The sequence below is a fragment of the Panthera onca genome, chromosome B3 (genome assembly GCF_046562875.1).
Source record: "Panthera onca isolate mPanOnc1 chromosome B3, mPanOnc1 haplotype 2, whole genome shotgun sequence".
NCBI lineage: Eukaryota > Metazoa > Chordata > Mammalia > Carnivora > Felidae > Panthera > Panthera onca.
In genome coordinates, this window is record NC_138344.1 from 145,581,751 (window position 1) to 145,594,937 (window position 13,187).

The 13,187-nt window shown below is 63.5% G+C and overlaps 1 protein-coding gene and 1 long non-coding RNA gene across 3 annotated transcripts; one reads left to right on the forward strand and one right to left on the reverse strand.

The window, feature by feature from the left end:
- Nucleotides 1-654: 654 nt before the first annotated feature.
- LOC132670399 (uncharacterized) lies at nucleotides 655-1,797 on the reverse strand. The gene is made up of 2 exons (XR_009606652.3): nucleotides 1,690-1,797; nucleotides 655-1,494 (listed from the first exon to the last, which is right to left on the reverse strand). It is a non-coding gene; the product is annotated as an uncharacterized LOC132670399 (long non-coding RNA).
- CLBA1 (clathrin binding box of aftiphilin containing 1) lies at nucleotides 1,700-9,343 on the forward strand. Of its 2 annotated transcripts, none has more exons than XM_060620952.3 (5): nucleotides 1,700-2,212; nucleotides 4,540-4,685; nucleotides 6,241-6,370; nucleotides 7,444-7,557; nucleotides 8,540-9,343. In XM_060620952.3, the coding sequence occupies exons 1-5, from the start codon at nucleotides 1,703-1,705 to the stop codon at nucleotides 8,702-8,704; spliced, it is 1,065 nt and encodes a 354-aa protein (XP_060476935.3). In that variant the 5' UTR covers nucleotides 1,700-1,702; the 3' UTR covers nucleotides 8,705-9,343. The 2 variants fall into 2 exon arrangements, with proteins under 2 accessions (XP_060476935.3, XP_060476937.3); XM_060620954.3 differs by having other exon boundaries at nucleotides 2,132-2,982.
- The last annotated feature ends 3,844 nt before the right edge of the window (nucleotides 9,344-13,187 follow it).

Sequence of the window (13,187 nt, forward strand, 5' to 3'; positions counted from 1 at the left end):
AGAACCCCAGAGAAGCAGGACACTCAGGTGCTTCCGGGGGCAAGGGACACCTCCCCATCTTCATCAGGCAGTGCTGCGAGGCACATGATACCGTGGGCTCCGGGCCAAGCGGAGGCTGGCCCCTTCCTCCTGAGGCTTAGCTTGGTGGTGGAGAAGCTGTCCACCACTCCTGTTCAGCGGGGCTGGAGATCAGGGGCGGACGGAGGTGTCCGAGAGGAGGTGGGGGGGCCACACAGGCTCTTCCTCCTGACCACACTGCACCCAATCCCTCCGCTACCCTCCAGGGAGTCCTGCTTGTGTCTCCTGCACACCTACTTTAAAGGCACTACGCTCCCTCTGACCAGTCTTCCCAGCAGGTGAGCCTTTGAAACTTGAACAGAAGCCTGCCCCACCCACCCAGCTGGAGGCCTGGCCCTCAGCCTGTGCCCCCACGTCTCATGCCCGGCCTGCCTGGACGCTGGCCTGAGTAGCCAGGGGCCACCTGTCAGCACCTGGGTTGCACCCCCCTCCCCCACCGCCGAGCACCCAATGGCGAGTGCCCTTTGCCACCTCCTCGGAGTCTTGGCTCCCCCAAGGCAGCACCTTTTTAGTAGCCAGGGGTCAGCGGATATATTAGTCTCCCATGACTGCTGGAAAAAATAACCACACAGTGGCTTAAACCAACCTGCATTTATTCCCTAATGGTTCCAGGCCTCGGTGGGACTGTGGTCCTCCTGGGGGATTCAGGGGAGGTCCAACTTCCTCGTCCCATTCAGCTTCGAGAGGCTGCCCACATCCCTGGGTTTATAGCCCTGCGTCATTCTGGCCTCTGCTTCTGTCTCTCCATTTTCTCAGACTCCGACCCTCCTGCTTCCTACTTGTAAGGACGTCGGGCTCAACAGCATGATCCAGGACTATCTCCCCATCTCAAAAGCCTGAATGTAATCGTGTCTGTAAAGTCCCTTGTGCCTCGTAAGGTCCCAGATTCACAGGCTCTGGGCATCAGGACGTGCACACCCGCGGGAGGCGTTATTCAGCTACCACGCCGGGGAATGCAGACCAGCCTGCCTGCACCCTGAAGCTCACTGTGCCTTCCTCAGTCTTCACTGAGGTCCACACAGGGTGCGGGAAACTGCTGAGCTTAGAAGAGCTGGTCCCAGCCCCAGCAACACTTCTCACTCAGGTCTTTGGGCCTGGGCCTCAGTTTCCCCACCTGTACATGACGGCACCACTTCTCCTACCCCTTTCCAGTTGCCTGGACTACGAGCACGGCAAGGACAATGGATGAGGGGGGTCCACGCAGTGGGTACGCAGCAGGAGTGCCTGGGATCGACATTGTCCCCGGGGTGACGTCGAGGCAGAAGAGCTGTCACCTGGTCACGTTCCCGCAGGGTCATCAGGTAGGTGTCTGTCCAGAGCTGGGCAGTCTGACTGCATCGCATGCACACTGCATTGCTGGCTCAGGGGAAGGGAGGGGACAGGAGGCTGCAGCCCAGAGGTCAGGTATGATCTCATCTGGTAATTTTCAGAATTAAAACTTCAATAGCTAGGCTGGGAAGGACCAGGGAGAGCGGGCGACTCATGCAAACAGGACAGGGCCCAAGGAGGTCACAGGGTAGAGAAACGTGAGCGGGGAGAGAGACTGGGGAGCGCGGTGAGGCTCAGGCATCTGATGATGGCGCTGGGGACGCTGGAGTCAAGCTGACTCACCAAGGTGGGTGTCATGAGCCTGGGGTGGGGTCAGATGGGGACCGGCCTGGCCTGCCTGGGAGGGGCTGGCGGGAGGGCCAAGCTGGCCCCTCGGTGCCCCTGCCCCGGGGCGGGAGGCAGCAGGAGGGGCAGGCTGTCCAGGCCCCACACTGGGCCTGCTGTGCCCGGTGTTGGCGTCGCTCCTCCGGCCCGCAGGCGGCGGATCCCCACGCGCCCTCACGCTGGAGGAGCTAGGCTCTGGGATTCGGGGGTCGGCCGGGCGGTGGAGACGGCACCCCCGCGGGTCCGGAATCGGGGGCACCAGAGACGCCCCGCCGCTCCAACCGAACCGAGGACCCTCCTCGTGGGAGGCCAGGGGCCGGGCGGACACGGCGCAGGCGCAGCGGCGGCCGGGCGGGGCGGTGACGTCACGACGGCGGGCGCCCGGCGCGGGGGCTGGCGCGTTCCGTTGCCAGGCAACGGGCGGGCGTGGGGACGACGGACGGCCGCGGCGCGCGCAGGCAGAGGCGGCGGAGCGGCCGAGGTGGGCTGCAGGCCGGACCCTCGCGGGGACCCAGGGCCCCGCGCCGCCCCCGCTCTCGGGGACTGCTGTGCTCCGGGACACGCCGCTGCGCTGGACCGGCCGCCCGGGCGCGTGCAGGAGGAAGCCGGGCCGCGGCTCCGGCCCCTGCCCCCGGGCGGCTTGTGTCGGTCCCACAGCGACCCTGGCCACACAGCAGGCCTCCCGCGCTGCCGAGGAGGCCCCGGCGGCCCCCGGCCCCCGCCCGGTGCAGCGCTGGGCAGCCCCGGCACGGCGGTGTGGGTGTCTCCCCGCGGCGTCTATGCGGGCCCGGCGGCGCCGAAATGCAGGGCCAGCGGCTGCGGGGGGCAGGGCCCGGTCACGCGCCCCCTGTCTGCGGGTCTCCGCGCGCGGGCAACGAGGGAGCGGGCGAGGTGTCCCTCTACCGGGCCTCTAGAGACAGCGGGGCCAGCCCGGCGCCCGGGAGGCGGAGAGGAGCCGGGGCGCAGTGCATGAGGAGCGCCCCCAGGACCTCCGGGGGCGGCGACGGCGTTTCCGCCTGCACGGTCAGCACTCCGGACCCTGGGGAGCACAGCAGCGCCTGGGGGGAGTTCGAAGGCTTTCAGGAATCTTCAGCCAAGTCTCCACACTTCTCCCAACCCTTTGAACTCCGGGACAGACACGCGGGCCGCGGGCTGCAGAGCGCGGCCTCCACTCCAAAGGAGCGGGGTTCTGGCCAGCCTCAGCGGGGCGGGCCTTGGGCCGCCGGGACCCCCGGCACCTCCGCCTCCGAGGTATTTCTGCCAGTCCCCGTGTCCGCCGCCGTGTGGCACAGCGAGCCCTCTACACGCCGCCGGCCTCCAGCTTCAGTGGGCTGGCCAGACAGGAGGCCTGTTTCTCTCTTGGCCTTCATCCTTGGCTGGCTGGCCTCCTGACACAGGGAAGGAACGAGGCTGCAGAAGGGGACCGCGCCTGGGGGGACTCGGGAACTGGGCCGCTTTCTGTGCCCACCTGTCCGGGGTCGGGCACATCGGCCTCGCCTTGCCTCCCCTCCTGAGGCCTCTACGAGCCCTGTGCCCACCGTCCCCTCCTTAGGCCTCCAGCATCCGACTGCCCTCAACCCGGCTGTGCTTTCCTGGCCTCAGGTCGGGCACTTGGGAGAGAGTTTTTTGTCTCAGCTGTCAGTCTGCCTGTTTAGACAGCATCACCAAGGGTCATTTGCAGTCTGTGTGACGATCGGGTGCTGGGGATGGCCCGGAGAGCCCAGGCCTCATCCCCTGGGCGCCCTGCTCTGCCCTTCCCGACCTGACCACCAGGTCTACCTTTTCTGTGACTGCCTCTCATGCGGCTTTTTCTTGTTTTCCTCTTCCGCCCCTGGCTTCTCTTCCTCTACGGTCTCTTCCCAAGGGCTAACCCTGGATTCCACGAGAACAGAGGGAGTAAGATGAAGAAGGGACCAGAGGAAAGGTTCCACTGGTTCTAGGGACGAGCTGTGTGTTTCCCGAGCAGCTGGGCTCTCCCCAGCCTCTGACGGGCCCCTTTGTGCATGGGGCCCGCTCTGCTCACCACTTGTGTTGGAAACAGGACTTGTGTTCCAGCGTGATTAATAGGTCAGGGAACAATCTGAGGATAGTGTGAACTTTGCAGGAGACGCTAGGTGAACGCAGAAAACCACCCCACTGACCTCAATATATACATCGTGCACGCGCACATCTCCAACAGCTCTCTGGGTTCCCGGCCCTGTCGGCTTGCACCCCCGCCCTCGCCCCCAGCCTCCCGGCGGGCACACCTGTCACTTCCTGCTGGACTTCAGACAGCCCTCATTTCAGGGCTTCACGCCCTAACCTTTCCAACCTCAGATCATCTCCCAAGGAAATGCCACATTACTGTCATGCGGGTAGATTTCCCAGCCAGTTAACATGCGGGAAACACATTTTTATGAGTGCCTCTTTCTCAGGTGTCTGACGAAGCTTGAGTGTTGTGCCCTAATCTCGCTGTCCCACACTCCATGGGAACAAGCGTGTCCTGTTTTGGTAACAGTAATGGTACAATCATTACACGTTTCATTTACGCCAAAATTATGTATTTGGTATAAGGTGATGTAATGTATTTTTTCTAGTCTTTTTTGTTGTTGTTGTTAATTTATTTTTTAGAGAGGGAACACGGAAGGGGCAGAGAGAGAGAATTCCAAGCAGACTCTGCACCATCAGTGTGGAGCCCGATGTGGGACTCGAACTCACGATCCGTGAGATCATGACCTGAGCTAAAGTCAGATACTTAACCGACTGAGCCACCCGGGCACCCTGTAATGTATCTCTTCTAACGTCCATGTGTTTCTCTCTTCTTTTCAGCTCATTCTCAGCTATGAGGATGTTTTCAGGTTTGCTTTTCAGGAAGTACCAGTCCAGCAGGCAACTGAAGGTGTCTCCCCCTTAGGCCGCATCTTAGAAATGAGCAGTGAGGGAAAACCTGGCTGTGGACCTGGACACATACTGTGGTAATGAACTTAAATCGCAACTAACATTTATGCTTCTGGTTGACAAAGTGGACCTTTATCGGGAGCCCGTCTCTCCTGAAGTCCCCACAACCTTGGGGCCATGGGGCCCTCACGGACAGAGGGGCGTGTGGGTTGACGCTCTGGCCACGGTCCCTTCTCTCAGACCCACGTGTGGCCCCCTCCACCCCCATCAGCTCACCCGGGGCAAGGCGGGCCGGCGAGTGCCAGCTCCTGGTGCCTCCCTGCACATGCTGGGGGTGCGGAAAGGACGGGGGCCTGGGCCGTGAGCACAGGGGCCTCCTGGGTGACCTGACCGAATGGTCCTGGGCCCCCAAGAAAACAGCCCAGCGCCCTGGAGGGACGTTCCTGACAGCCTGTGTGCATCTGGTGTGGAGCGGGAGGCTGGCCGCCCTGGGGACCGGCTTCCTAAAGGAGTCACCATGCGGCTGTTTGCAGACGGCCGTTGCCTAAGACGCGCTTCCACTGGGACTGACAGAGGGACGAGGGCCGCTCAGTGGGTGGTGTGTCCCGGCGGGAAAGTTTGAGGTCCACTGGGCCAAGGCCACGGCAGGAGGTGAAGGTCGGCGGGAGCTGGCTCCCCTGGCCCCTCCATGCCTCTTTGTCAGAGAGGGAGCTCTGCAGACAGGCCACTCCTGGGGTCCAAGCCGGTGGCTGCCCCCCCGCCCCGGGGAAGCCCCCGCAGAGGCCTGGGGACAGAGGCCCGGGGACAGAGGCCCGAAGCCCAGAGGGCTGTGACCACCATGGCCCAGAGGGCCGTACGCCCTGCGGACGTGGTGCTTCCCCGAGGTGTGGTCCGGGCCAGCAGGCAGGTAGAGGGGCCTCAGGTGGCAGCATGAGCCTCAGACACCCAGAGGGTGGGTGGTCCCGGGGGCCAGGTCTGGCGGGGCTGGGCCCGGTTGTGGGATGGAAGGCAGGGGGTACCTTGGGGTGTGCGAGCAAGAGGACTACTTGGGAATGATGTGGACACTTGGTGTAACTGACCCTGCTGTGGTTCTCCGTGGGCACACCTCCCCTTGCCTCGTGGGAGCTGGGCCAGCAACCGGGGACGGCACGTGGTTGAAGGGGGGGCTAGAAATCGTGCACGGCACGTGGTGGGGGGATGGCTCGTGACCGTGGACGGTGCGTGAGAGACACCCAGGGGTTCGTCCTCTGAGCGTCGCTCTGCCCCTGGTTTTCGAGTGTCTCTGTGGCACCCAGTGCCGCTCATGGTCCCCCAGCTGCTGAGGAACAAAACCAGAGGAGCACCGGGCTCTAGGAGCTTCCACCGCTTGGAGGAGACACTGAGTCGTGACGAGAAGTCAGACAGAGCCAGGGGTGTGCTCTCAGGGGAGAAATAAAGCAGGAGAGGAGGGAAGGCGTGCCGGGTGTCCCCGGGGTAGCAGGTGTTGGCTGAATAAATGCCCGGTGACACGGCCTGGTGTTTCTGCAGGGGACACTCTGCTCTCAGGATTTTCAAAGGTCCACTGCCCCTCTTTTTCTCTGAAGACTTTCTCGTTACCTTTCAATTAATTTAATTAATGCATTTCTTTTCCAGTTCTGAGTCCAGGAGGCTCTGGGGAGCTCTTCAGAACACAGATAGCACATCCACTTCCCGATGGCTCTGGAGCGAGTCCCGGTGCCAGGAAAACTTGTTGCTTGTTCTCGGAATGGATGCTGCCCGGAAGGTGATGCGGGTGTAGCTGTGACTCCGGGGGTGCAGCCGGGCTCCGCAGCGACCTGGCAGGCCATCCTGAGGCCACGGCCGGGGGTAGGGGACCTTGTTGTCAGGAAACAGCAGGTGGGAGAGAAGACTCACTGGTGTCCAGCACGGTGGGGGGAGCGTGGAACGCAGGTAGGGAAGGGGCGAGATGGGTCAGTTCTTTGGCATTAGGCACCTGCCCTGCGCCAGGCTGACGGATGTCCCCGCGCGGCCCAGCCCTTGTCGCGCAGTGAGGAGGAGCTGTGGCAGAAGGCGATGACACACACAGCATGGTGGGGGGGGGGGCGGCAGGCGGGTTGAGGTGGGGGGCTCCCCTTGAGGAGGGGAGGGTGGAGGAGGGGGCTGGAGCTGCGGCCTGAGCGCAGCAGGCAGAGGTGTGAGGTTAGCCACCAGGTGGGGCCCTCGCACCTGAGCTGGGAGCCAGCAAAGCTGGAGCAGAGGGGTGGCAGGGGAGGGGCTGGCGACGCCTGGGCTGCAGCGGGAGGGCCGGCTGCGAGTGAGCCAAGACGCAAATCGCAGCAAGAGCAATCTTTTGGCAACAGAGTGGGCAGAGATGTCTTTCCGTTTTTACGTGTTATGAAAATGTTCAAACGCGGGAAACCTAAAAGGGGCTTGCAGGTCTCAGCGAAGACAGGGCCTTGGGACCGGAGGCTGCCCTGGCCGAGGGGCCTCGTGGGGCCGGCCAGGAGGGAAGCGAGGGGCCCCGAGGCCACCCTGGCGCTGTGTTCGTGCGAGGAAAGCGGCCAGGAAGCCAGGGAAGGGGGCGGCCTCCTGAACCGGAGGCTCCGAGGTGGGACAGCTCCAGGGCTGGGGGCTCACCCTGGAGGTGGCGAAAGACTTGACTTGAGGAGGTGGAGGGGCCCTGCAGTCCTGGAGGGATAGGGTGGCCCTGGGCCAGGTGCCAGCAGGATGGGGACCAAGTCACCATGTCGCAGTATTCCAGTGCACTGTGCCAGAGGGCTCTGAGTTACCAAAGAGAAAGAGCAAAGTGGCCTTTTAGCTTCCTTCTCGCTGGCTGACACTGGTTTGTCTCACTAGAACCTTTCTGGAGACCTGGGTCACATTCTGGAATGTTCCGACCTCCAAGAGCCTGAAGAACTAGGTGTGCGCACCGTCTGTGCGCAGCCCTGCAGGGCCCTGGTCCACACTCAGGTGAGCCGCCCCTGGACAGGCCGTGGGTGGTGCTGGCCGCGTGGGTGTGTGTTGGCACTTCCCGCCTAAGTGCCGCGGACTTAGAGAAAGTCGCGTTCCCACAGTCTGGGCAGGTGTGGCCGGTGGGGGCAGGTCTCCCAGGGGAACTGGAGGGCGGCGGGTGGCCGCAGGGAAACCACAGGACGGCCAGGCTCCACTGGGCAGTGGGTTGGGGGGGGGCGCGGCCAAGCAGGCGGCGGGGGCGGGGCTAAGCCTTTCCTGGGAGTGAGGGCGCCTCTGCTCTCCTCCGGTACCAGGAGCTAGGGCACCGGTGGGGTCGGCTCGGCAGGCCCCCGGCCCCAGGCGGGCAGCGGCACACGGGGGACAGTGCGTGCTGGGGAGGGCCGGGCTGCTGCGCGGACGCTGGGAGGGCAGGATGGAGCGCGGGAGAGGGCCCTGTCGCCTGGTCGCACGGGCCATCTGCAGCAACGCCCAAGCACGCTGGTCGACCTCTTTGGAAAATGCCACAGGGCAGGAGGCAGGGACCATCTTACAGCAGCAAGACATAGAAGCTTCCGCAGCGGCACCACTCACAGTAGCCCACACGTCCGCAGCAGGTGCAGGGGGAGGTTCACAGATGCTGCGGGAAACGGGCGGGAAGGGCCCGACACACAGCACAAGGGCCTTGTGACCCCTTGTAGGAAACGGGCCCACGGCTGCTTGGGGGGGGGGGGGCCACGGGCTGGGGTCGTAGAATCACTCGGGTCGAGGAGGCCCCATGTGGCCCTGGCCCCGGCGCACAGCCTGGCCGTCTTCCCGGCGTGGTGCCCCATTTGCTCTGCGGGAAGCCAGGGAGCTATCGGCGGTGTCCCGTGCGCGTTCACGTTGACCTCATGAGGACAGGAGAGAAAGCCCCGCGGGGCGGGGCGCAGCAGGCCGGCCCCGGGGACAGCGGGTCCACTGGTCCTTCCACACCCTGATGGTGCCCCTCCTCCCACGCCAGCTCTCGGGGCCCTCCGGCGGCAGACAGGGGATCCTGACTGCGTGGAGCCTCTTTCTGAAGACCCCCTTACGCAGCAGCGGCCAGTACATCCCAGTTCCACGGAAAAAGAAGATTTACAGTCCACGTAACCTAAAAATGACCTTGTTTAATAGTAACGTTTGCTAAGACGGGAGTCCTTGGTATTTTTATGAGAAAGTTTACATTTTCTTACTGGCTCAGTTTGCTACTGGAAACCAGAACTATTTTGTGGGGGAGTTTCTCAAACCCCAAGTCGGTTTCCTGGGATCCCTGTGCAAACCACTCCCGCGCCTACTGGCGCACGCTGGGGTCTGACCGCTTTAGGAGTATGTCCTTCTGCAGAGCTGTCCCCAACGGGAAGGAGGCGCCCTGCGCCCCCCAGGAGCTCCGCCCCGGCCTCACATGAACCCGGGTGGCACTTGGGGTCCTCTGCCTGGTGAGGGACCCCAGGTCTGGCTGCCGGCATAGCACTGCGGGGGGCGCACCGGGCTGGCCTGGCTCTCGGTGGGGGGTGTCACCAGGAGACAGCCGTCCCGGCGCCCAGGAAGCCCTGAGTGTGTTTCGGGCGCACCTTGGGCAGGGCCCACGCGGCAGGAAAGCCAAGCCGTGGTCTCCCCAGAGCCCCGTGAGTGCTCACCTGGACCACTGCCATCCAGCGGCCTCTCTCTGCGTCGGCCCTGCTCTCCAACCCCGAGCAAGCGAGCGTTCTCTGGTTCTGGTGGAGGCACTGAGTTTTGTAAAATTTTATTAAATAAAATGGCCTGGATAAGCCCATGTTCTCGCTGATTCATCTGCTGTGTGGGTCTGTTGCCAGAGTCCTGTCATCTCAGCCTGTGCCTGCCCGGAAGCCCCGGCCCCGTCCCTCTGCAGAGGCCTGGGGACCCCAGGCTGGCAGAGAAGACCTTTCTGTCCCTCCAAGGCCACCCTTGTGGCCGGGAGACCACAACAGGGGGCTGGCCTCAGATGCCAGCTCCGTCAACCCAGGTGTCAGACCCAAAGAGTGACGTTGTGGGGACACACTGACCGGCAGATGTCACCTGTCACGGGGAGGACCAGCACAGTGGGTCCTTGGCCACCCTCCACCAGACTGCATGTGGTTTTGAGGTTCATGTTAAGGGGTAACAGTTTTGTTTCTTTTTAGTGCCATATGTCTGGGAATCTGCCCTGATTTTTTATTTTCAGCCAGAAAAAGGCACAAGTGTTCTCACACTGCTTTCACCAAAGGGCAGAACCACCTTGGGGCCTCCTGGGGTCCTGCCGTCATCTCCGGCCTCTGGTTAAAGTCAGACCTGAAGCTAAAATAGGCCATTCTGTGTCCTGCCTCCTGCTACCCAGAGTCCCTCTCAGACGCGGGCACTGAACCCCCCATGGCTGCCCCCCGCCCCGCTGCCGGTAAGCCAGCGCCTCACAGACCTCAGAAAAGTGACCGCCCCTGGGCCCCAGCCAGCCCAGCGTCCGGCTCCCTGAGCCAGAGGGAGGGCTGTCCCTGTCCCTCGGTCCACGTGCAAGCAGACACCAAGTTTGGCTCTGGTTCCCTGTCCTGATGTCTGGCCAGTCTGCTCAAGCTGGGGGCCTAGTGAACCGGGAGGGTCAGTGCGGACCGGTCCCCTGACTCAGGGACACCCATCCCCAAGAGGCTGCCACTGTCACCCTGACCAGAACACGCCCCGTTAGCTACACAGTCAGGGTTCAAAATAATCACAGAGCCGAGGACACACAGGAGCCTACGTTAATTAAATTCAGTGCCCCCAGGGGCGGGGCAGGACCCTGGGGTGGCTGACCCGGCCTGCTGGCGGAGTCTGGGGTCTCGAGGGCCAGCACCCAGTAGGTCTGCGGCTCTCAGCCCTCGCGGAGGGCTCGCAATGGTAAGAGTGGGTGTAAGGGGGGGACAGCCTGCAGAAAACCCCCAAGTAGAAGCCAGCCTCTCAGAAGTGGGGGCCGGAAACCGAGAGACCCCTCTGGGAGGAGTGGCGGGGCCGGGCCCTTGCCCTGGGCGAGGGTGGTCCACCAGGGCCAGGAAGAGCAGCAGGGTGGATGGACCTGGGACGGGGGCAGAGGGAGCCTCCGGTGATCTGAGGTCATGGCGGCCCGGCTCCGAAACAGGCTGACGGCCAGCGCCTCACCAGTGCTGCCCTGTTGCCACCTCGAGGCCCGGGCGACACTCACCGAGCTGCCACGGGGCCCAGACCCAGCCGAACGGCGGGTGAGGAGGACACGCCCCGCCAGGAACCTGTCCGGCTAACTGTGAGACATTCCAGTCTCTGCTCCCCTCATCCAAACGCCCGGCACTCGGGAAAACCTCGCAAGACGATCCAAATGCAACAAAACCCTGATCCCCAGTCAACGGGAGCAGAAGCAGAGAGGGCCCAGGCGGGCAAAGCCAAAGACCGGAAAATAAGAAGAGGTGGGGATCCAGCGGAAAAGCGGGCCACACGCAGAAGACGTGGGAATGATCAAACGGAACAATGGAGATGCCAGAAGTGAAGGCCGTGACCTCGAGGGTGAGTCCTTCTGCAGGAGGGCCCAGCGAAGACGGGTCACCGGGAAACATGCGGGCAGGACGGAGACCAGAGTGGGGAGGAAGACAGAACCGAGTGTCCGGGGTCTGCGGGGCGGACCAGGAGCCGGAGCCAAAGGGGAGAGATATTCGAGGATTTAATGGCCAAGAACTTTCCCGCAGGGAGGACGCGGGCGGGCTCCTCAGGTTAAACTGAACGAGGATGGAGGTGCGGCACCCAAACGGGGCGGCGGGAGGGACAGCTTGGAGGGGACGGCCATCGTGCGCGGGCGCATCAGGGAACGAGGCCAGCGTAAGAGCCACCGGCCGGGCTGTCACGTCAAGGTGCCAGAGAGACAGCTGTAGGCTCAAAGAACAGACATGAGAGCAGAAGCCACCCAAACGGGGAGCGGCGACGACTGGAGCCAAGGCCCGTGCTCGACGCGGACACACAGGAGGTGACCGGCAACCCCCCACCGCCAGCCAGCAGGACAGACCCTCTCCGACCCCGCGCTCCACTGCCAGACCCGAGCCGGGCAGAGCAGCGCCGGTCCCTTCCTGCGCGAACCGCCACCAATCGGTCCCCGCAGTTCAGGTGCACGCGGCACCCCAGTGACGGAGCTCCGCGTTGCGGTGGCTGGTGTGAAGGAATTAGTGTCTGTCTCCTCACCGCCACACGCGTTGCGGTTCTGAGGTCTAGGATGTATTCACCGGCAAGATGTTTCAACATCTCACATCTGCTCTAAGAGTCTTTCAGGAAAAAGCAGAGAACAAAGGTGGCAACCGGTCGCCACTGGCAACAGGCACAGAGGCCGCCGGCCCCCCGACTCGAGGGTGCGTCCTGTCCTCCAGGAAGGCCTTCCTCCGCTTCCTCTGAGACTCCCGTGGCCCCCCGCCCCCCCGTCGCCGAGCCCCCCAGAGTGTGCTGTCCGAAGGAAGACGGGGCCGAGGCCCGGGCTCTGGGCCCCAAGCGCAGGATGCAGGCGGCTTCCGCGACGCGGGGACCAGACGGGCGGGAGGTGTCCTACGGGACGGGCAGGTTCCAGGGGTGACACCGTGTCTCAGCTGCGTCTCAGCGGCTCGGGCGCTAGAACAGTTCCTTCCCACAGGGCTGGAGGCTGGAGACCCGCGGGGCTGCCCTGGTTCACGGCCAGCCGACTTCACCCCTTCACCGTGTGCCTCCAGGGCGGGGGTGGGGGGGCAGCAGGAAAGCACCTCCCAGAGGCCCCTCCTGACACCATCACACCAAGGGTTAGGCTTCAACATATGAATCTGGGGGACACGAACAACAGTCCAGGACAGAAAAGCAAACCCTAAACCACCCCCAGGGAATCACCCCCTGTGTGCCTCGCCCAACAGGCACACACACGTGCACACACACACACACGTGCATGCACATGTGTGCACGCTCACCAGGGTGACCCCCGTACCCACTGGGCGGCCCCCACAGCATGGCCATGGGGCAAGGAGCTCACCCACATCTCCGTCCTCACCATGAGGCCTGGGCTTTGGGCACACGGGCTCCGGCTACAGAACTAGGCCAGGCCCCTGATATTGCCCCACCCCTGACCTAGGGGTAGGTGAATCCTGGGACACAGGGTCAAGAGGCACCCCCTGCATGAGGGCGCGTCAGGCCACAGGCCACTGACTCGGGGTGCCCGGCAGCTGCTGGGGGCCACTGTGGACCCAGGCTCCTCTCCTTGTTTTCCTGCTCTCCCTGCGAGGATGGGCTGTCCTGCATCCGGTGTCTTGGTGCTGATGACGACCTCCCTGACCCAGAGCGCAGAGCTGCACGGACAGGTGGGGTGAACACAGCAGCCTGAGCGCGCTGCGGTCCCCACACCTTCCTTCTGCAACGGTTATAAAACACGTGACCATGTCCACACTGGCGCTTACAGGGCCTGAGTCCTGCATTTACGTTAGGTCCGTCCTCAGCAACCAGCCACCTGCCTCTGCTCCTCGGCGGAGAAGCTCAGGTGCTTCTAGGGGAGTCGGGGTGTCCACCAGCATGACTGGGATGACCGAGGGCCAGCACCCCCCCCCCCCCACTTGGCCCTGCCCAGGACAGCCAGGCCACCAAGCACCAGGAGGGAGCCTCTGGAACGAGAGCGGCAGCTGGGAGACCATCAGAAG

Excerpts from the sequence above, each read along its gene's own strand:
- CLBA1 (XM_060620952.3), top strand. The coding sequence starts at position 1,703 with ATGAGCCTGGGGTGGGGTCAGATGGGGACCGGCCTGGCCTGCCTGGGA. Across the intron at positions 4,686-6,240 it reads GGACCTGGACACATACTGTG|TTCTGAGTCCAGGAGGCTCT; the intron begins GTAATGAACTTA and ends TTTCTTTTCCAG. Across the intron at positions 6,371-7,443 it reads GAATGGATGCTGCCCGGAAG|AACCTTTCTGGAGACCTGGG; the intron begins GTGATGCGGGTG and ends TTGTCTCACTAG.